The 20,932-nt window shown below is 57.0% G+C and overlaps 2 protein-coding genes across 6 annotated transcripts in view; one reads left to right on the top strand and one right to left on the bottom strand.

Moving 5' to 3' along the window:
* The first annotated feature begins 264 nt into the window (after positions 1-264).
* Positions 265-19,283, top strand: ZFYVE21 (zinc finger FYVE-type containing 21). Of its 3 annotated transcripts, XM_023205736.2 has the most exons (8): positions 265-514; positions 12,157-12,207; positions 13,086-13,254; positions 14,223-14,298; positions 14,404-14,495; positions 15,104-15,157; positions 17,915-18,057; positions 18,277-19,283. In XM_023205736.2, the coding sequence occupies exons 1-8, from the start codon at positions 377-379 to the stop codon at positions 18,310-18,312; spliced, it is 759 nt and encodes a 252-aa protein (XP_023061504.1). In that variant the 5' UTR covers positions 265-376; the 3' UTR covers positions 18,313-19,283. The 3 variants fall into 3 exon arrangements, with proteins under 3 accessions (XP_023061504.1, XP_023061506.1, XP_023061503.1); XM_023205738.1 differs by lacking the exon at positions 15,104-15,157; XM_023205735.2 differs by lacking the exon at positions 17,915-18,057.
* The window catches only part of PPP1R13B (protein phosphatase 1 regulatory subunit 13B), a 118,880-nt gene continuing 116,986 nt past the window's right edge, over positions 19,039-20,932 (bottom strand). For all 3 annotated transcript variants that reach the window (XM_023205698.1, XM_023205700.2, XM_023205699.2), the window contains one exon: positions 19,039-20,457. In XM_023205698.1, the coding sequence (XP_023061466.1) occupies positions 20,416-20,457 (42 nt within the window). In that variant the 3' untranslated portion in view covers positions 19,039-20,415. The remainder of the gene's footprint in view (positions 20,458-20,932) is intronic.

Below are 20,932 nucleotides of genomic sequence, written 5' to 3'. Positions count from 1 at the left end.
CCTCTCGGCCTCCTCCAATAGGCGCCGAGCGCCCCGATAGTGCTACACCAATCAGAGGCGAAACGACGCCGACGTGGCTGACGAATCAACCAATCCAAAGTCTCAATCTTTCTGAGCGGGGCGGAGCGCATCCGGGCCAGCCCTCGCCGCCGATTGGTGAATGGCCGCAGGGTGGCAGGGGCGGTGCCCTTACGCGGATTGGAGAGGGCAGCGATGGGACGGAGTTCGAGCTCCGATTAGTCCGCGTTCCGTGGCGGGCTTGGCGATTGGACGCCGGTGCTGTCAGCCGCGCGCGGACCGGGGCGGGGCGGGCGGTGCCCTGGGCTGGGCGAGGGGCCGGGTGCGGGGCCGCGGGCCGAGAGACTGAGGCGGCGTCATGTCCTCCGAGGTGTCCGCGCGCCGCGACGCCAAGAAGCTGGTGCGCTCCCCTAGCGGCCTGCGCATGGTGCCCGAGCACCGCGCCTTCGGAAGCCCGTTCGGCCTGGAGGAGCCGCAGTGGGTCCCGGACAAGGAGGTGGGTGGCCGTCGCTCTGGCCCGCGCCTCCGACCCGCCCCGCCGCCCCGGCCCGGCCTCGCGGGCTTCTGGGCTCCTGCGGCGCCCCCTCCGCCTCCGGGCGGCCCCTTCCCCAGCCGGCCCCCGCCCCACTCTCCCCCAGGTTGGCCGCGTCCCCGGGCCGCCGCCTCAGGCTCCTGCGCCCGCTGGGAGGGCGGGAGGCGCGCGGGGTCCAGGTGCGGGGGTCCCGGGAGGGCAGGAGGCCCTGCACCTGCCCAGGGCGGGCGCCGGGAGGCGGGGTGCGGGGTGCCGGGCGCAGGGCGCGGGCTGGCTCCGGGGGTGGGTGCGGCCCTGCCCGAGGCCGGTTCGTGCTGGGCTGGCGCGTGTGGACGGCGTCCGGAGAGCCGGGGCTCGCTCCCGAGAAAGTGGAAGGCGGCGCGTGTTCCTCGCAGGCTCAGCGAGGAGGGGGCGTGCTGTCCGCCGAAGCGCTGGAGCGGGCGGCCCCGCAGGGGTCCCGCCCGGGAATCGGGGGAGGCGTCGGTGCCTTGGGCGGGTGGCGGGTTCCGAAGCCATCTCCTGCTCAGAAGTCGGGCCGGGAGGAGGGCCAGGACCCACTCTGCGGGCCAGGCTGCCCCCACTTCCTCTTCGTCTACACCACCCTCCACCTCGGAAGCGAGATCGCAGTCGCGCACTGGACAGTTTGAAGGAGACTGCAGATCTGCACCCGTTTCCCTTAGGCCCAGACACGGCGGGAGTTGCCCAGGCCACTCCTGCAGCAATTGGGGCGGGGGCGTGGGGTCCCTGAGCCAGGCCGTGCCCTGGGCCTCCCGCGGGGTTCCCTGTGACCTGATCGGAGGTGCCTTTGCCTCACACCAGACCGTTGGCCAGCTAGGAAGGCCCTGAGTGCATTTAATCCCACTAGCTGTGCGTTAACAGGTGTGTCCAGTTTCTGTTCTGTGGATTTTACCACGATAAAAAAAAAATTGGGAGAGAAAGATAATTTTTGTAATATGACTTTCATGCTTAACACCTGTTACAGATTCGTTTAATTCCCTCAGTGAGAGAACTAAGCAGACGTTGGAACTAGGTTCAAGAAGTCAAAGTAGCACTAATTGACTGCGTTCATTGAAGCTTGGCGGGAGGCCTGGTGTTGGGGGTGGGCGGCCACAGAGCCTCTGGGACAGAACGGAATTCGAGTGACTCCGGAAGTGTCTCAGCATCTACAGTGTATGCGAGCGTGTCCTGGAGAGTTGAGACCAGTGCTGCTCACCTCTCCCCAGTAGCGCCACCCTAAGGAGTCTTCTTAGACACTTTCCCCCAATCATCCGCCTATGACATCTTTTTAAAATTTTACTTTTAAGTTGACAAGTGAAAATTGTATGTATTTATGGTGTAATGAACTCTTAATAGCACAGAAATACTCCACATCTGTCTGAACTGTATGGAGCACGTGAGAAAGTGTGGCCGAGACGAGGCAGACGTTTCCAGCAAAGCACAATTTCTTTCTCCCTACTGGACACATGCACTGATCTTACAGTTCTGGTTTTAGTTAACCACTGTGTTTCCCTCCTTCATTCTCCCTTCCAGAGCCCTTCTGGTATCAGCTGAATCGTTTAGCATTTTCCCCACCTTTCTCTGTGACCTTGCTGCGGCACTGGGGAAGTCCCGCGGTGACTTCCGACCGGGCGGAGTTGAAACACTTGAGTCAAGGTGGTACCCCTCGTGGAAGAGAAGATTCCTTCCCACGTTGACGTGGTGGCAGGATGCCTCTCCAGAGCCCCCGGCCATGTTTGGATGATGAATTGGGATCTGAGCAGCTGAAGAAGGTCATTGGGCGGGCTTGGGGGACAGAGAAACCATTCTAGTGAAGACGGACTTTGTCTTTGAGTTTTGTGTTGTGAATTCTGTTGGAGCATGGTCTTACAGGCCAGAAGTGACCGAAGACAGCGTTCTGGAGGAACTTAGAACGGGGCAGTGAGGGCTGGAAGATTTGGAATGAAGTCCAGCTTTAGTTGCAGTAGCTCAAGGGGACACGTACTGTAACAGTCGCCTGGCAGGCATGTGGTGGTGCTGAAGGGGACACTGAGCCATGCTGTGCTGGCTGCGTGCTTGGGGCTGCTGAGGTGATTGTCGGGAGGTGACTCAAATGTGCAGATAACCCGTTGTGGGAAATAGGTTTACTTGTGGTGGTTCGTCATGGGGAGAGGAGAATTTGGTGGAACTTGGCAGGTGGGTAACATTGTCCTTGGCTTGGTGGCCGTGTGCCGATTGGCATCATCGTCATATCTGTAAACGCGTTGATCTGTTTTCATTCTGGCTCTGTCCTTAGCCAGGGGAGTCTGAGTCCAGCCCAGTGCACAGCTCCGGAATACCAGGTGCCTGACCTGGGCTGGTTTATCAGTTTGGGCCCATGAGGGTTATCCCTTTAAAATGCTGCAACCCCCCCTGGGGAATGTGTGCCTTTCTCAGAGAGGTGGCCTGCAGCTCTCAGATTCTCAAGGAGCTCTGATGCAGAACCAGTTGAGAATCGTTTCTCCAGTCTGTGCCTCCTCAAGAACCTGTGGGGCAGGGGAGGCAGAGGCGGTGTGTAAAGCTTCGTGCGACACCAGTTTGGATAGAGGTGCTTTGGGGGTGTGAAGGAAGCCTCAGATGATCTCTGGGGCTTGTCTGACTCTGCCATCAAATATCCGACACTGACGCAAGGCAGTGGGCTTGGGGGTGGGCGGTCCGGGCATGCAGCCATCTGGGCTTGTCATAAGCAGCTAAGATCCTGAGTTTTATCCTTAAAATCGTGGCCGCTGTGCACCCCTCCCACCTCCCATCCGTGGCGCTGGCAGAAGCAATGCCCGCAGCTCCATGCTGGCGGGTTGACACCTTGATGGATACTCTAGATTCAGAACCAGGGAGGAGAGAGCACGTGCGTGTCTGATCACGAGCCTGGGCTCGGATGAGGAGAGATCTGAAGTGAGGACTGTTGCTAGAGGCATCTGGGACTGTGCAGCAGGGAGAACAGGGCACCCTGAGTTCTGGGAGAGTCTCACAGGCCAGGCCGGACAGGGCTTTTTTTTGCAGGAAGGAGTGGCCAAGGCTAGAAAGAATCAAGCTGGGGAGGTGGGATGGGCCAGTGGAGGGTCAGGACCTCCAGCAGATCAGAGAGCTGAGGCCAGAATATAAAAATTAGGTGGGCGTGATGGTGTGTGCCTATAATTCCAGCTACTCAGGAGGCTGAAGCAGGAGAATCACTTGAACCCAGGAAGCAGAGCTTGCAGTAAGCTGAGATTGTGCCGCTGCACTCCAGCCTGGGTGACCAAGCGAGACTCTGTCTCAAAGAAAATAAATAAATAAAAATAAAAATAAAAATACAAAAAGTAGTCTGGTGTGGTGGTGTGCGCCTGTATCTCAGCTACTCGGGAGACTGAGGCAGGAGAATCACTTGAACCGGGAAGAGGCGGTTGCAGTGAGCCAAGATAGTGCCACTGCACTTCAGCCTGGGCGACAGAGCAAGACTCTGTCTCACAAAAAAAAAAAAAAAAAAGTCCAGATAAGGGAATTGTGTTCCAGTTGGTCATGAGGAGAATTTCTGGCTAGTGTTTTCTGGGGCAGAGAAAGAGAATTTGGAGGGCCTTGTTGTAGGTAAACAAGAGGACATGGGGACATCTGTGGTCTCCTCTGGCTCGTATGGGGAGGGTGGTTCTCGGCGGAAGGCTTTTCCAGCACACTGCGGGGTGGGGGGTTTCACAGTTGTTTTCCAGGATCTCAGCGCTTGGGTAAGGCTCACCCTTGTGAGGTGCCAGGGGCTGCCAGAGCCTCCTCAGGTGTTTGGGAACCAGCAGCCTCGTGAGATACTGCCAGGGACACCGGCGAGCTTCTCAAGGGTCCCTGTGGCTGGCTAAGATCTTTTTCTTGTTTGAGACAGGGTGTTGCTGTGTCACCCAGGCTGGAGAGCTTTTACTGATGTTAGGTAAAACTGAGACTTTAAGGCCACGAAAAAGGATTCCCGGCCATCCCGTGGGAGGCCAGGCCGCCTTTAGCATAGCCCTCCCGGGATGCGATCACCGTGTCTGCACCTGTCACCATCTTCAAACTGTGTGACAGCTTAAAATTGTAGAAAACTGATAGTAACGCACATGTTTCTAGTCCCTGAGATGCAAGTAGATTCTGTCCCTCAGAGGTGATGTTGATATCCTCTCTCCCCGCACCGCGGCGTCCCTGTGAGGAGCCAGTTTACAACTCCTGCTTCCTTCCTCACGGCCTGTGTCCGTGTCTGCTCTTTGGATCCTCCTTGGAACTGGGTTCTTAATCTTATCGGTTCTCTCATTAACTAATGAGTTAAATCTTCGACATGGGTTCCTTTTCTGTTTGTAGGAGTTATGCTCTACCATTTAAACATGATTGTCTTTCACTAAAGGTGCATTGATACATGTATTTAAATTGTTTTTTGATTGATGAGTTCTTGTGGGGCTGAGAATTAGTTGACTGTGGGAGCCCCACCAGCCAGTGGGTGACACTTCTCACTGTAGTGTGGGAGCTCAGTGTGTGGTGGGGCCTGACTGTCCTTTGTCACCCCAGCCTCAAAGGGAGGGCAGGCATATGTCCTGAAATTTGGTTCTTTTTATGGTAACTTTTTTTGAACATCCATTTAAATTCCCTAAACTATACTTACAGATGATATTGACATTGAGGGTGGAGGCGCGTTTGGTTTCTTGCGTGCTGTCAAACCCCACTCTTTGCAGGTGGGCCGGGTGCCGGTTCTGAGGAGCTGCCCTGTGACCTTCGAGGGGCTGTTGCTGTTGCATTAGAGTGGGGGAGCGGGTCTCGACCTGCAGCTCTCTAAGGAGCTCTGTGCTGGTGTCTGCTCCCACCGTGGAGGAACGATGGGTTTCATGATTTCTCTTTTTTGTTTTGTTTGAGACGGAGTCTCACTGCCGCCCAGGCTGGAGTGCAATGGCGCGATCTCGGCTCACTTCAGCCTCCGCCTCCCGGGTTCAAGCGATTCTCCTGCCTCAGTTTCCCGAGTAGCTGGGACCATAGGCACCCGCCACCACGCCCAGCTAAGTTTTAGGTTTTATTTTGTAGAGACAGGGTCGTGCTATGTTCCTCAGGCTGGTCTGAAACTCCTGAGCTCAAGCAGTCCTCCCACCTCGGCCTCCCGAAGTGCTGGGATTACAGGTGTGGCCACCACGCCCGGCCTGGTTTCTTCTTTCGTTGCTCGCGGCCATCTTGCTTACCCACTGGGAAGCTTAGTTTATGGCATCTGCCTTGACCACCTCCGAACGTGTCATCTGGCAGGGTGGGTGTGAGTTGGCTGTTGGTTTACTGGACTAGCAAGGAGTGGACGAGCGCTGAGGGCTCTTGACTCCTGTAGGTAGCCAGGGGAAGTGTGTTCCGAAATTTCACTGGGAGCCGTCTACATGCGCCTGCTCTGGTCCTCACTTCCCTTGAGACAGCTCCTTCTGTGTCCGTTCAGCTACCCGCCCAGCCTGTGCTGGGCCCTGCAAGGTGGCCGTGGAGGCCTCCTGTGGAAGTGAGTGCCCGCCCCAGAGAGGCCTGGGCGGAGGCTGCCTCTGTGATGCCACTGCAGAGGGCACAGAGGGCTCCTGGAGAGCACTTGGGCCCCGCCGTCCATCCCGAGGGGCAGTGTCTGTCCTTAGCGGGCTTATCTGGTTGGCTTGGGCAAGAGGGTCGGGCAGCAGATGGGTGTTTTTAGGGTCACTGCCCGAGCTGACCCTGCCTCACCGTCTTCGTCTCTGTGTGTTTGTCACAGGCTGCACCTCCGGCCTCGTGGCCCTCACTAAACACCTTTATTATTTATTTATTCACTTTCCTCGCTAAACATCTTGAGGCCTGCTTTATTGGGTTGTTCTTGGAGGTTTTGGTTTCCCCGGCGAATGTGCTGGTTTGAAAGTCTGCCCCAGCCCACCCTGGTGGTGACACATGTGTACCTGGGATGTGACACAGACTGAGAGGCTGGCATTCCAGACACCGCCGGCCACCTACGGTGGAAACGGATGAATCACACATGGTTTCTGGGCTTTGGTGTATTCTCCCTAGCTCCTAAAATAGCTGTTTCACTGAACATCAGAGCTGCTGGGTCCAATTAAAGGAGGCGCTGGTGGGAGCCTGGTCTGGTGCCCGGCTTGCTGTGCCTGGGCTTCCTTTGTGGAGCGTGCTTATGACGGGGTAGGCATTTGGCAGTAGTTTTACCTTATGTCTTCATCCATTGCTTTATTTCACATTAAATTGCTCTATTGATAATTTTTAAAATTTCTTTCACTAATATAATCAATAGGAAATTACCTTATTTAAAAATCTATACATCTAAGCTCATTGGTTATTTAGAGTAATAAACTTCTGGATCACTTATATTTTTAAGGGAGCACATCCTAGGTGTGGTCTGTCTCTCTCTTTTTTTTTTTTTTTTTTTTTTTTGAGACAGGGTCTCACTCTGCTTCCCAGGCTGGAGTGCAGTGATATGAACATGGCTCACTGCAGCCTCGACCTCCTGGGCTCAAGCCATCCTCCCAGCTCTGCCTCCCAAGTAGCTGGGACTACAGGTGTGCACCCACCACGCCTGGCTCATTTAAAAAAAAAATGTTCCTAGAGACAGGGTCTCGCTGTGTTGCCCAGGCTAGTCTTAAACTCCTGGGCTCGAGTGATCCTCCTGCCTCAGCCTCCCAAAGTGCTGGGATTACAGGCGTGAGCCACTGCTCCAGCAGTGTGGTCTTATATTTAGAAATTGGCCTTTGAACTTGCCCAAACACAGACTACACAGTAAATGTGAAAAGCAGTCCTCTGTCAGCACCCTCTGCTGAGAATATTGAGAGGACACCCCCTCCTGTTGGGCACTGTGGGCCAGGGTCACCACGGAGAGACCGTCAACAGTTATTCTCACTGGAACCTGGTGATAACGTGGCTTTGTGTTTGCTTAAGCTCAGAGTTAAAACCCCCGTGAAGCTTTCTCTAGCAGATTCTAGTGGATTCTGTGGCTAGTGGACCTCTGGGGTCAGGGAAGGGACCACCACACAGAGGCAGGGACTGTGCCACTGCACAGCGGTCAGAGCGTTCCGAAACCAACAGGCCCATTCGAGGGCAATGGCAGGGCTGGGCCGCAGCGCAGTCAGGGCGGGGAACAGTCAGACTATGCCCACAGCCTGTGGGCAGGGAGCCCCTGGCAGAGCTGCGAGCTGGACTTTGTAGATGCTTCCAGAAGGCTGGGGCGGGCCAGACCTGGTTTCTAAGTCCAGGAAGCAGCTTAAAAGCAAAGGGAAACAGAAAAAGGCTGGTCGTGGAATCTCATAAAGCTCAGGACCTGCCTGAGTTGGGGCAGTGGCGACATGGAACTCGGCAGGGATGAGGCCCTCGTGTGGGTCACGAGGGGCCAGTCCTTGCTGCAGAATGGCGTCTGAAGGGCCCCTGATGTGCGCCACAGCCGGGACCTCTGTCCTCCCCCAGTGAGGTCTGAGGGAGGTGAGGCGTCCTGGGTCCCGCAGCCCCCACGTGCTGCTGAAGTGCCTGTTGGGGAGTGGGTGGGCAGCACCGAGGCCCAGCTTTGAAAAAGGCTGTACCAGGCCGGGCGCGGTGGCTCAAGCCTGTAATCCCAGCACTTTGGGAGGCCGAGACGGGCGGATCACAAGGTCAGGAGATCGAGACCATCCTGGCTAACCTGGTCCCCCAGCCACACATGTGGCTGCAGAGGGGCTGCAGGCTTCTGCTGCTGCGTGTGTGGGTCCCGCAGGCTGGAGGGAGGCCCTGCCTTTGCAGAGCGCAGGGTGGCGGGGACACGGTGAGGGTGGCAGCTGTGACGGCACCACATCGGAGCAACTCCTCTGCACCAACATCTTTTGGGGCTCAGAAGGGGCTGGACTTCGCAGAGGAGGGGTGCGGGGCAGGGGAGAGTCCCCATGCCTGTGAGGGAGAGGATCAGGGCAGGGTGGTGGAGGATCCATGGCTGGGCCCCCAGACCCCAAGGAGGCTGTGCAGCCATGTCAGAGGCGCTGGAGGATTGGGCGGCCACCAGGTCCCTCCCCATCGCGGCTCAGACCCAGGGGCCTGTGTTTCAGAAGGTGCTCGGCCCTGGTGACCCCACAGGCCTTGCCTGTCTTGTTGTGGAATCGGCCGCAGCAGTGTTTGCCGGCCTGGAGTTGGGGCTGGAACAGTGCCATGCGTGTGGGAGCAGCTTTCCTACCGAGGGGCCGAGCCCTGTCAGCTGCTTGTCGGTGCCAGCACAGCCCGTCTGTCCTTGCTGGAGCTCTGAGGCGGCTCTCGCGTTAGATAAGACGTTTGAACTCGTGTGTGGCTTGGTAATGCTGTGGCCACCGCCAGTCTGCCTCCTTTTTGAGACTTCAGGCCCTCAGTTTATGCTCGCCAGGTAATTCCTGGTCTCGTTTGGGGGCCCCCTCCTTCCCCCGGAAGGGAAAAGGGGACTTTTCGTGGAGCGAAGGTCTTCTCTTACATCTCTTTTGAGTATTATTGTGCTTTGACCGTGGATGATTCTTGGTCAATATTCATCCGAAGCAGAAAGACCCTCCATCTCTCCCAAGAGGATCCCTTTGAGTCACACCATTCGGTCGCTGGTTCATGTAACCCACACCTGTTTCTAGTTCACCACCCGCCACCTAGGTCTCTGACAGCGAGGACCAAAGTGAGGTGTGCTTGTCACACCAGGCGGCAGCCTCGCTGGGACCTTCTTGTTTCATCCTTACCAAGGGCCCCAGAGCACAAGGGTCTTGTTCTCATGAAGCTGAGGGAGGTGAGGCGTCCTGGGTCCCGCAGCCCCCACGTGCTGCTGAAGTGCCTGTTGGGGAGTGGGTGGGCAGCACCGAGGCCCAGCTTTGAAAAAGGCTGTACCGGCTCACCGAATCCGTGGACCACCATTTTCATGGCAAAAGTGTCCTTTACTCTGTTAAAAGCATGCACGGTGGCACAGATTTCCTTCAGAGCCAGGTCTGAATGTCTTCCCCTTGGATTGGAGTCCCTGCTGTTAGAGCGGGGGAGCCGGCGGTGATGGCGGCATCCTCATGCTGTGTCAGGGCCCCCCTGCCATCTGGAGTGAGCAGCAGGCGGCCAGGCCAGGACAGAGCCTTCCCAGCTGAGGTTTGGGAGTTCCGTGCCTTTGGTGCTGAGGGTGAGCGTGTTCACGGTGACGTCGTCCCGTGGTCAGGAGGAGGTTCGAGCTAGGAACCCACTGCAAGTGGTAAATGCATCCGGCTTGCTGTTCTAAGTGGAGGCGGCAGGCACAGCTGGGACCTGGGCCGCTCAGAAGCAGGCTCTGTGGTGGTCGTGCACGAGCAGGCACCTCACTGGGCCGTGCTCCATCTGGGGCTGCTGCAAGAAGCTGGGCTGTGGCCAGTCCTGAGGTCTCTGCAGCCCTCACGGGAGCTTGGAGGCCTGGCTGGTTCTTCTGAGGAGTTGGCCGGGTGGCCGTGGCTGCCACCCCACAGTGGGGCGTGGCCTCGGGCTTGTGGCCTCTTCACTGAGGGCCTCCTGACAGGGGCTCAGAGCGCAGCGTCAGTTGGGGGCTTCAGCACAGACCACCACATGTGTGTCTCTGGGTGCTTGGTAAACGTTCCCTGCGCTTTGGTGACAATTTTTTTGTCTAGTCAAGTGAAGCAGTGGAAATTCAGGGAGCATCTGAAATCTGTTTTATTTCTAAGTGATTGATTTCAATTCCACCTTCACCCTTAGACCGACCAAGCACCTGAGGTGCGCAGGCCGCAGAGTGGGCTGCTTTGCCATCTGGCATCTTCCGGGTTGCCCTGCTCTCCTGTGTTGAGGCGTCACACTTAACCTGTTGCCATATATGAAAGGCTCTGGCCACCCCACGGCCATAGGCTTCCCTGCCAGGCTGGAGCTGGGCCCCAAGTCCCTTCTGCCCCAACAGGGGTTATATGCTCCATAGGCCCAGGCGGTGTGCGTTTGTTTGAGACAATTCATGAAGAAGGCGCCTTCTCCACTAGCCTTGCCCAAGCCCTGCCGGGGTGCGCCAGGCGCCATACTCACAGCTGGGCCGGGCCGCCGCGCCTCCTCTCTCCCCCTCCTGGGCACAGCCGCTCTTGGTGTGATTGCCACAGCTTCGTAAAGAGAATCTACTTCTTGATTTCCTTATGGCCACAGTGACCTAACAACGCCCAGCAGACGGCCACGGGGTCTGCGGTCCCCTGGATTTCAGTGGCACCCGGCCATCGCTCTGGGACTCGGTGTTAAACATGAAATGAGGCCCCCTGAACAGCCAGCCCTTAGACAGTTTTTTTTTTTTTCCTGGAACAGGCTCTCATTCTGTAACCCAGGCTGGAGTTCAGTGGTGTGATTACAGCTCACTGCAACCTCTGCCTCCTGGGCTCAAGCGATCCTCCCACCTCAGCTTCCCAAGTAGCTGGGACTGCAGGTGTGCACCACCACACCAGCTAATTTTGTTTTTTTCTTTTGGTAGTGATGGGGTCTCACCATGTTGCCCAGGCTGGTCACCTGGGCTCAGGTGATCCGCCCACCTCATCCTCTCAAGGTGCTGGGATTACAGACATGAGCCACCGCGCCCAGCCCGATAGATAATTTCAAGGGTAATTCTGAGGCTCTAGTGAGGCGGCTGGAGAAACTTCAGAGGTGATTCCAACTCAGCAGAAACAGCCCCGCCCTCAGGATGATTACCTCCTGGCTGCTGTGGTGAGGCAGAGGAGGACGGTCTTCCCAGAGGGCATCCCCAGTGCCAGGACAGCACCACCTTGCCATGGGGCTTCAGGCCTGCTGTGACCCCTTGGGGAAAGTGAGCCCCATGGCCACCTGCCCAGTTCCCAGGTCTTGTGTGGTCAGAATTCCTGGTGGGCCGTGAGCCCAGTCACCTTCCTGTTTCTGTCTGCGTTTGTACATTCTGTGTGCATAGAACTGTCTTTGCCAAGAAAGTCCAGCCTCGTGAGCCCTGGCTTGTGCGGCTCGGACTTCTCTGCGCCTGGGTCCTCCAGTTGAGGAAGCATCTTCAGGGCGTCCCCAGGTCTCACGTGCGTCCCCGTGACACACACCAGCCTGTGTGTGCTTCCGCTGCTTCCAGGGGGTTCCTTCACAGGCGAGGGTCAGGGCACGCACGCCAGGACTCCAAGTAAAGAACCAGAATAATAAGCTTTATGTCTCAGATACCTGGACTTTTGCCGGCTGGCGCGCAGTCCCGGAATCAGCAGGTCCCCATGCCCGCCTCGTTTGTGAAGTGGGTGCTAGCACAGCCTTCCCTAGTTTAGGGGTTTAGGTTGGCTCCTGCTGTGGATTTCCTAGTCTCTTCATGGCATTGCTCTTTGGTTCCAGTAACAGGACCAGGGCCAAAAAGGTGTTGCTAAGGTGAACTGCTGTTGGGTCCAGTATGGAGGGACCTGAAATGCCGGGATGCACGCTCTGCTGCAAGACAGTCAAACCCCAAGCCCACCTCAGGCCCAGACCCCATGGGTACGCCGGGTGCATCTCCTGTAGGCCTCGGAGCAGCCTGCACCCCACTGCATCGGCTCTGGAGCCTGGGCACAGGCGACCAGTCCACCGTCCTGCGTCACAAGCCTGCCTGCCTCAGGCCACTTGGGTGTGCGGGGAGGTAGCAGGGCCCAGCTTTCTCCGCAGCCCGGGGTCCTGCCCCAGCGATGTGGTGAGTGACCAAGCTGGGTTTTAACGCTTTGTCGTCTCTTTCCTAGTGTCGGAGATGTATGCAGTGTGACGCCAAGTTTGACTTTCTCACCAGAAAGGTGAGCTGAGGCTGCTGAGTGGGGGTGGTGGGAAGAGGGGAAGGGGCCCCAACAGGACAGCTGCCCCTTCTGGCAGGGGACGGATGTCATCTTGTGGCTCGTTTTTTGTTTGTTTGTTTGTTTGTTTTTCTGAGGCGGAGTTTTGCTCTTGTTGCCCAGGCTGGAGTGCAGTGGCTCCATCTTGGCTCACTGCAACCTCTGCCTCTCGGGTTCAAGGGATTCTCCTGCCTCAGCCTCCTGAGTAGCTGGGATTACAGGCACCCGCCACCACGCCGGGCTAAATTTTGTATTTTTAGTAGAGATGGGGTTTCACCATGTTGGCCAGGCTGGTCTAGAACTCCTGACCTCAGGTGATCCACCCACCTCAGCCTCCCAAAGTGCTGGGATTACAGGTGTGAGCCACCGCACTCAGCCACTATGGCTCGTTTTGAGTGTCAGCCATGCCCTGTTTCTGTGGAAAGTGACTGGGCTGATTCTGCTGGATGCCATGGGGTGGGCATGCAGCTTGCCAGGCCTGTGCACCTACCTCTTACCCTGCCGTGTCCTGCTTTGCCCTCGCGAAGTGTCTTGCCCCTAATGTGTGCCCAGCTCATGGCACCCCGAGGCCCGAGGGCGTCCTAAGCAGTGGGACTTGGGTGGTTGAAAGAAAGAGCTGAAACACAGCCATTTTGATCCACGATTTTGAAAAAAGGTGAGGCGAAGCCCTGCTGTGTGGTGGGGAGCCCAGGGGCTGGCGTCAGGAGGTGCGCGTGTGCAGCGGCCAGCACGGGGGCCTCGCGTTTAGGCGCGGCCCGGGCAGTGCCAGGCCAGCAGGGTCCGCACCCGAGGCCGCTTGTCCCCTGCCCCTCCTCACTGCCAATCCTCCCGCATCTGCCCAGCACCACTGCCGCCGCTGCGGGAAGTGCTTCTGCGACAGGTGCTGCAGCCAGAAGGTGCCGCTGCGGCGCATGTGCTTTGTGGACCCCGTGCGGCAGTGCGCGGAGTGCGCCCTGGTGTCCCACAAGGAGGCGGAGTTCTACGACAAGCAGCTCAAAGTGCTGCTGAGCGGTAAGGACGGTCCCGCAGTCGTGCGCGCCGCCGGCCGGCTCCTCGTGTCTGGCGATGCTGTGGGCTGTGCACAGGGCGCTCCGCTTCTCTTTGACGTTCTCTCGCCTTCCCTCCCTTCCCTGTTTTCTTCTGAATTCGTTTAGAAGCAGTTACAGAGCCTTCCCTTCTCTTCAGAGACGGAATGTCGTCTAAAATGTTGGTGCTGACTCCGCTGGGCACGTCCGTCAGGTGGGAGGGGAGGCCCTGGGCCCAGGCAGCACCTTCCCCCAGGTGGAACCCGGCGCCGGCGCTCGGGCCTTTGCGACCACCTGGCTCCTCGATGAGGGTCCGTAGACCTTTGCCCGGTAGCACATGCGGACTCGGTTTTGAGCCATCTCTGGGGACCTGGTGTGGGAAAAGGGCGTTCTCCGGGGGCTTATGTTGTGCCTTCCTGGAATCTCTGAGCAGCGCCTTCTCCCCACTGCCCGCCCACCTCCGGCCACTGCCGTCCCAGCCTCCTGTCCCCAGCTTGCCCGCCATGGGGTCTGGGACCACCTGCCTTCCTGCCCACAGCTCCGGCCTGTGTGAAACGGGCATGGTCCCTGGCTGGGCCGTGGGCTTTGTTGTGCTTCCTTTCTGCTGTCTTGGTCCTGCCAGCTCTTAGGACCCGCGAGCAGAGGGGTTTATTGTTCTTTGATCTGGATCGTGGTGATGGATTCCCTGCATCCTTTGAAGGATGTAAAAAAATTTCTAGGAGCGTTGTAAGCAAGCAGAACCGGTTCAGAGCGGTACCTTTTCGTTTACCTCTTAAACCCTTGATCCATGACTGCCTTTTTGCTCAGCTGAAGGGGTCCTTAGAACAAAGCTGTGGTTTGTTTCTTGACGTTTTCACCTGTCCTCTGTGCGTGCGTCTCCTACTGGTACTCGTGGGAAGGGTTAGGTGGAAAAGAAGCAGGCCCTGTTCTCACGTTTGCTTTTGTGTCCCCAAGGAGCCACCTTCCTCGTCACGTTTGGAAACTCAGAGAAACCCGAAACTATGATTTGTCGTCTTTCCAATAACCAGAGGTAAGAGCCAGATCCTGCTTGGCACAGGGCAGCATTGTCACAGACCGGGAGCCTCGGTGGCACTGAGCCTGAGTGACCCGATTTGGACACTTTTATTTGATGTAGATACTTGTTTCTGGATGGAGACAGCCACTATGAAATCGAAATTGTGCACATTTCCACCGTGCAGCTCCTCACGGAAGGCTTCCCTCCTGGAGGTAAATGCCAGCACGTCCTTTCCTAAGCCAGGAGGGTTTGGTGCCATGCATGGGTGACAAGAGGAGCGTCCACTTTTGGGATCGGGCAGCCACCCTGAAGAACGGGGTCTGCTGGGTCTCCAGGATAGCCTGCCTTTCCTCCTTGGGGGGCGTGTATTTACTCAGTGGCTTTAGAACTCGCCAGGTGAGTGGAGACTTAACCCGTAAGACAACAAAGGGAAATTCGCCTCAGCATGTCATAATGGTTTGCTCTGCTCTAAGTGCTGTAATGTGTCATTCCGTTTATTGTTGGACTCAAACCAAGGATAAAGCCCCAAATGCGATAACTGAGATCCCCAGAAAGGTCTGAGTGGTGGCTCATCGGGAGCCAGCACTTCAGCCTTCCTGCTGCAGGCGTCTGTGCAGACCAAACGCCTGGTGCGTTTCCTGGTGAGCTTCGGCCCAGCCTGGGCCTCTCACTAAACTCCGCTGACGGGGAGCTCGCATCCTGTTATCTGCAAACTGTGCTGACAGATGCGCGTGCCGTAACCCGTGTCGCTTTCCTTCCGTTCTCTCTCCGGCTCTTGGGTGCTCCTTCTCGCCACTGCCTGCCCACCTTCTTGCCATAGAAAAAGACATTCACGCTTACACCAGCCTCCTGGGGAGCCAGCCCGCCTCTGAAGGTCAGCCTCTTCCTCCTTGCCGGGGCTCCCTGCATGCAGCGGGCCCGTTCCTCCCCTCGCCACCTGGCTTCTGTCCACGGGGTGGTCCGTGCCAAGGTTCTTTGCGAAACCTGAATTCACTTCTTTTGGTTGACTTAAGAGAGATGTTGGGTCTGGTACGTGGGTTTATAAAGCATAAATGAAGACACCGCAGCAGATGTACTTTCTCAGTTCTGTCTGGGGGGGGAGGGTTACCCAGCAGTTGACAGCTCTCTGTCAGTACCTGCCAGCCCTGAACTGGCTGAGGCCAGGGGGCATGGGTGCTCACGGGGGCTCACCTGCCCTCGGGAGCCTCTCCCAACTTCGCCCTTCCCACTGAGGCCTGGCGCTCCCCAGCTCAGTGTGGCCTCCTGGGACCCCTAACTCTCCTGGCACTTCTGTCAGCCTCCTGAATGATGAGGTGAGATGCCCAGGCCAGTGTTTTGCCACCTCTGTCCTGAGCTCAGGGACGTGTTTGGAGCCAGGATGGTGTCAAGCTGGTTGCCTTGAGCAGGCTGCGCGGTATAGACGCCCAGGTGTGAAGGGTAGGGTCTGGAGAAGCGGGGGTCACCCCAAGCACCCCTCTCTGCCTGCCTCCTCCTGGGGAGCCTGAGGCTCAGATGAAGGCCAGTGCTTAGGGGCATCCAGTACTCCTGAGGCCGGGGGAATAGAGCCTCCAGGACTGCTCTCCTGGGCAGACCCTCCCCAGGGCTTCTAGCACTGTGTCCCCTTTGTGGTGGCTTGTGGGGGTGCAGTGAGCCCCACTCTGTGCAGTCTCAGTAGAGCCCTTCAGACCCCAGCACCGTCTTCCAGTGGGGGCGGGGACAGTAGTAACAGTCCCCTGACCTGAAGGCAGCCAAGGGGCCGCCTGCCAGCCTGGGCCCTGTAGGGCAGGCCACACACTCATTCTTTCACGGCCAGATAGGAACCCTTTGCCAGCCACATGTGCTATGGTAAGGTGGAGGCAGCTGCAGACGACAGGGTGACAGACGGCCATGGCTATGGTCCAGTGGTGCTTTATCGAGCAAACGCAGGCGGTGGACAGAGCCATGATCACTCTGCTCTAGAGCCCAGGCAGGACGTTACACTGATAGGCAAGGTTCCCCAGTGTTGGGCTGGGTGGGTGTGCCCTAACCACAGAACCAGGCTTATGAAACTGTGGTTCCAGAGGCCCGGCATGGTGGGGGCCTGTAACCCCAGCACTTTGGGAGGCTGAGGCGGGCGGATCACCTGAGGTCAGGAGTTCGAGACCATCCTGGCCAACATGGTGAAACCGTGTCTCTACTAAAAATATAAAAATTAGCCAGGCATGGTGGCAGGCGCCTGTAGTCTTAGCTACTTGGGAGGCTGAGGCAGGAGAATCACTTGAACCCAGGAGGCAGAGATTGCAGTGAGCCAAGATCCCACCACTGTACTCCAGCCTGGGTGAGAGAGACTCCAAAAAAGAAAAAAAAAAAAGAAAAAGCCAGGCACGGTGGTGCACGCCTATAATCCTAGCACTTTGGGAGGCCGAGTTGGGCACCTGAGATCGGGAGTTCGAGACCAGCCTGACCAATATGGAGAAACCCTGTCTCTCCTAAAACTACAAATAAAAAATAAAAAAAAAAGCTGGGCACGGTGGCGCACGCCTGTAGTCCCAGCTACTCAGGAGGCTGAGGCAGGAGAATCGCTTGAACCCGGGAGGCGGAGGGTGCAGTGAGCCAAGATCGTGCCACTGCACTCCAGCCTGGGCAACAAGAACAAAAACTGTGTCGCAAGGGTGGGGGAGGGGAGAAAGGAAAAGTGTGGTTCCGGGGCCTCTGGCGCCTCCAGCTGCAGCCTTGACGCCCACTCCACCAACCGGCAGAAGAGCCGGCCCTGGGTGCTGATAGGGGGATGTGTGTCTGAGGGAGGGGCCTCCCGAGAGGTCAGCGATTGCTCACGATGGGGCTTCCCTCCCAAGTCATTAAGTTCATGGGAGGCTGCATCCCATGGGTCTCTTTCAACACCAGCCCTGCCTGAAGAGTCGCTCTCTTGAGCGAGCGGTTCATTGTTGGAGCAAGTGCTGGAATTGAGTCATTGTCACTGGATCAGCTGGTCACTGCCCAAAGACGGGGAGCCTGGGTCCCAGAGACCAGTCCCCAACATGGGTGCTAGGTCTGGGGAGATGGCCCGTGACCAGGCTGGGGTGGCATTTCCCTGGCACTGGGCCTTTGTACTGACACTCCCCTCTGTGCTAGCCCTGCTTCTCAGAGGCTGAGGCCTCCGACTCCTGGGTGTGAGGCCAGCTGTGACCCTGACCATCTGCTTGGCCTGTCGTCGGTGGCCAGGGCACTCTCGAGGTGGCCTCCACTTTTCCCCCAGCCCTGGGTGCAGGTGGGCACCTCTGCAGGAGCCAGTCTTGTCTGGGGGTTCTCTGAAGGCAGGAACCCCCACAGGCCAGGGCACAGCAGCACCTCAATTAGCGGAGGAGGAGGCCTCTCGTGGTGATGCGGCTCTGGTGGTTTGTCCCCAGCCCTGGGGCACCCGGCTGAGTGTCTTCGACCCTCTCCCACCTACCCTGTGAGCTTGGGGGTCTCCCTTCAGAGGCCTGAGATGGTGTTCCCTGGGTGCTCCTGAGCACCACTCCTCACCGCCAGGCTACTCTTGGGAGCAGCACAAGGTTAGGAAGGTGTCCTGGCCACCACCACCTTGGGGCTGGTGGCCACCTGGGCACTCAGGGTCTCCTTTGGGCCGTCTTACCTCGTCTCCCTCCTCCAGGAGGCAACGCACGGGCCACAGGCATGTTCCTGCAGTATACAGTGCCGGGGACGGAGGGTGTGACCCAGCTGAAGCTGACAGCGGTGGAGGACGCGAATGTGGGCAGGAGGCAGGCGGTGGCGTGGCTAGTGGCCATGCACAAGGTACCGGAGCCCAGGCCAGGGAGGCTGGGCCCTTTGGCTTAGAGCAAAAGCTTGCCTTTCCCAGAGGAAGCTGTGTCCTGCCATTTGACCCCCATCCCCACAATCTGTTCCCCCTCGGCTGGGGTGCCCATGCCATCTCCCCTCAAATGCACACAGGCTTGGCTCCACCAGGCACAGGACCAAGCAGGTCTCACTGTGTTGATCTTGTCTGATCTGCAGGCTGCAAAGCTCCTCTACGAATCTCGGGACCAGTAACTCTGCGTGGGTCTGAGCTCGGAGTACGTGTGGTCACCAGGACTGAGTCGCTTGGAACAGCAGAGCCTGCTCCTTGCGCACCACAGGGATTAATCCTGCTTGTGCTGGGAAATGCAGCTCATGTATTTGGAGAAACAGAAGTGTTCACTTATCTAGTGCAATATGTTCACAGTTTATTAATGCTTTAAACAGCTTCATGTTTTAGAATTTGTGTATTGTCAAAACTTAATTGGGGATGGGAGAGACTGAGCTACACTACTGCTGAACTATTTTTAGCATAATATATACTGTTTTTATGAGTTCCCAGGTTTACTAGAAGGTTCTGGCCCATCGATACTCATTTCATTTAACTCTTCCACAGAACCAGTTTGGGTAGTAGGAACTCAGGCTTCTGATCTGCAGTAGAGCCTGCTCACCTCTAATAGCCAGTTTACAGCATTGCCTTAGCCTGTTTTACAGACTGTCCACTTACCTTATCACTAATTCTGGGCTTTTGGGCTGTGAGTGATCCTTTGATACTTCACTAAGGGGAACGTGGGGGCTTTGTGTTTTGTACTTTTCACTCACTATTTCACTTTATTAAGATGACTGTACAGCAATTTGTATATAAAGCTTATGATTAAAACCTATTTTGAACATATGGACAAGGCCTCGCCTTCCTGTGTCCAGATCACCTGAACCCTCGTGCCGCAGCGCAGTCTGGCTCCAGAAACGAGACTCACAGCCGCCGGGGTGAGACGGGTTTATTGTGCACATTTACACAGCGTCAGCAGTGTCGGGTGGCAGTGGCCACGCTCCTGTGGCCGGGCTGCTCTACAATGGCATTCAGTTTTCTTCACCACACTATGTACAGTCAATGTTCCAAGGTGATGGGCTGCAGTGCGGCATCAGTGACTCTATACACACATTTATACATAAATTACACACAAGACTCATACATGAAAAATAGAGCCTAAGGGCCTGTATTTTAATGAGAAAAGAAATTTCCAACATAGTTTGGGTAGCTTTGAATGGTTTAGTCAAAAAATACTTTTGGTATATAAAAAGCCTGTACGTACAGTTCACACCTCAGTGAAGCGCCCTCGCCTTGAGGCTGGGCCTGGGACAAAGGTGGTGTCCTCACAGCCAGCCCAGGCAGGGAGATCAGCAGAGGAGCTGGCCCCTGACCCCATCTCCTCTGCCCCAACTGCTGCCCCTCGGGGGCGGCCCCTCCTGATGCCAGACACCTGCCATCCTTCAGACACCAAACAGCCCCATCTACCTGGCCCTGGTCTGCCCTCACACGAGTCCACCCCCAGCCCCAACCCTGACTCCCCTCTGCTGCCACGGCCTCCAGCACCTGACTCCATTCAGAGAACTGAATTTGAGCTTGCAGGGGTGAGAACCACACTGAGCAGCATGAGAGGCTGTGAGATCACAGGAGAAGAGTATACGCTGAGGCTCTTCCGATTGTCACTTGGTCTTAGGGGTCCTGGTGCCCGTGGCGTGGCAGTCCAGCCACAGTGCTGGGCCTGCACAATCAGCCTTGAGGTGAACTGGAACAGAAAGCAGAACCCCCAAGGCGGCCAGGCAGAGTGGCTGCTGGGAGGCACACACTGGGCAGCAACACTGGACACGTTTCCATACAGAGGCTCCTTTGGTGATGAAGGGAGGAAGAAGGATCGTGTGTGGGGAGTGTGAGAAAGGATGAGTGTCCGGTTCGGTGACAGGAGGCAGGGCTGTCGCAGGGGAGCAGGCCTCACAGCCACGACAGTGTTCGGGGCCAAGTCAGTCAGAGCTTCTGTCTTCACTGGCAACCAACCAGGGGTTATGGGACCTTCTTAATGGCAAGAGGGGTGGGTATTTTGAAAGCGGGTATTTATTTGGATTTATAGTAATTGGCAAAATTCAGTCCTTGGAGGCGAAAGTACCTCTCCCAGTTACGGGCAAACTGGAGAAAGGGCCTCACCTGGAAACTGTAGGATTCACATTGTGGACGCTGTCTGCTAAAGTGAGCACCATTAAAACCATTTTCTAGCTTCAGCTTTCCTGGGAAAACGGCACAATAATCTCTTCAGTGGCTCCTGGTAGCTGGCAAGACCACGCGGTGCTCCAAAAGGAAGTTCAGGCGAGCGTTCGCTGTCGGGGTTTGATCCGTGGATACAGCTGGGAAGCAACGGAGCCGCGTCAGGACAGGAAGCCACACATATGGAGCAGGGCCAGCCAGACCCGACCCCTGCTCCTCACCTCAGCCACCCTGGACAGCCGTGCAGCACCCTTCTCCCTCAGGCCTACGCTCAGCTGCACGTCTCTATGCTCTCTATGCCCAGCCCCCTTTCCAATGTGCCTCGTACCCCCAGAATATCCTATTTCTCTCACAGCACTTTGTGCCACCTAAAGACTTGTGACTGCCTGTGGCTCTCAAGGTCATGAGCTCCCCTGGGCAAGGGTCTCTGCCTGGCTCCCTGCTGTGTCTGCCTGGCCAGGAACCTTGGCTCAACAGGGAGCCCCTGGCAGCTCTGCAGGGCACATAGAGCAGAGGCAGCTCCCTCTGCCAGAGGACTGATGGAATCACAAGCCCAGTACAGAGCTAGCAGCCTGCACGTTCCCACCTCTCCTCCGCTGGAGAAATTTCTAGGCT

Source organism: Piliocolobus tephrosceles, chromosome 6 (assembly GCF_002776525.5).
Source record: "Piliocolobus tephrosceles isolate RC106 chromosome 6, ASM277652v3, whole genome shotgun sequence".
Taxonomy (NCBI): domain Eukaryota; kingdom Metazoa; phylum Chordata; class Mammalia; order Primates; family Cercopithecidae; genus Piliocolobus; species Piliocolobus tephrosceles.
The sequence above is the reverse complement of the archived record's forward strand: the minus strand, read 5'-3'. Positions and strand labels throughout refer to the sequence as shown.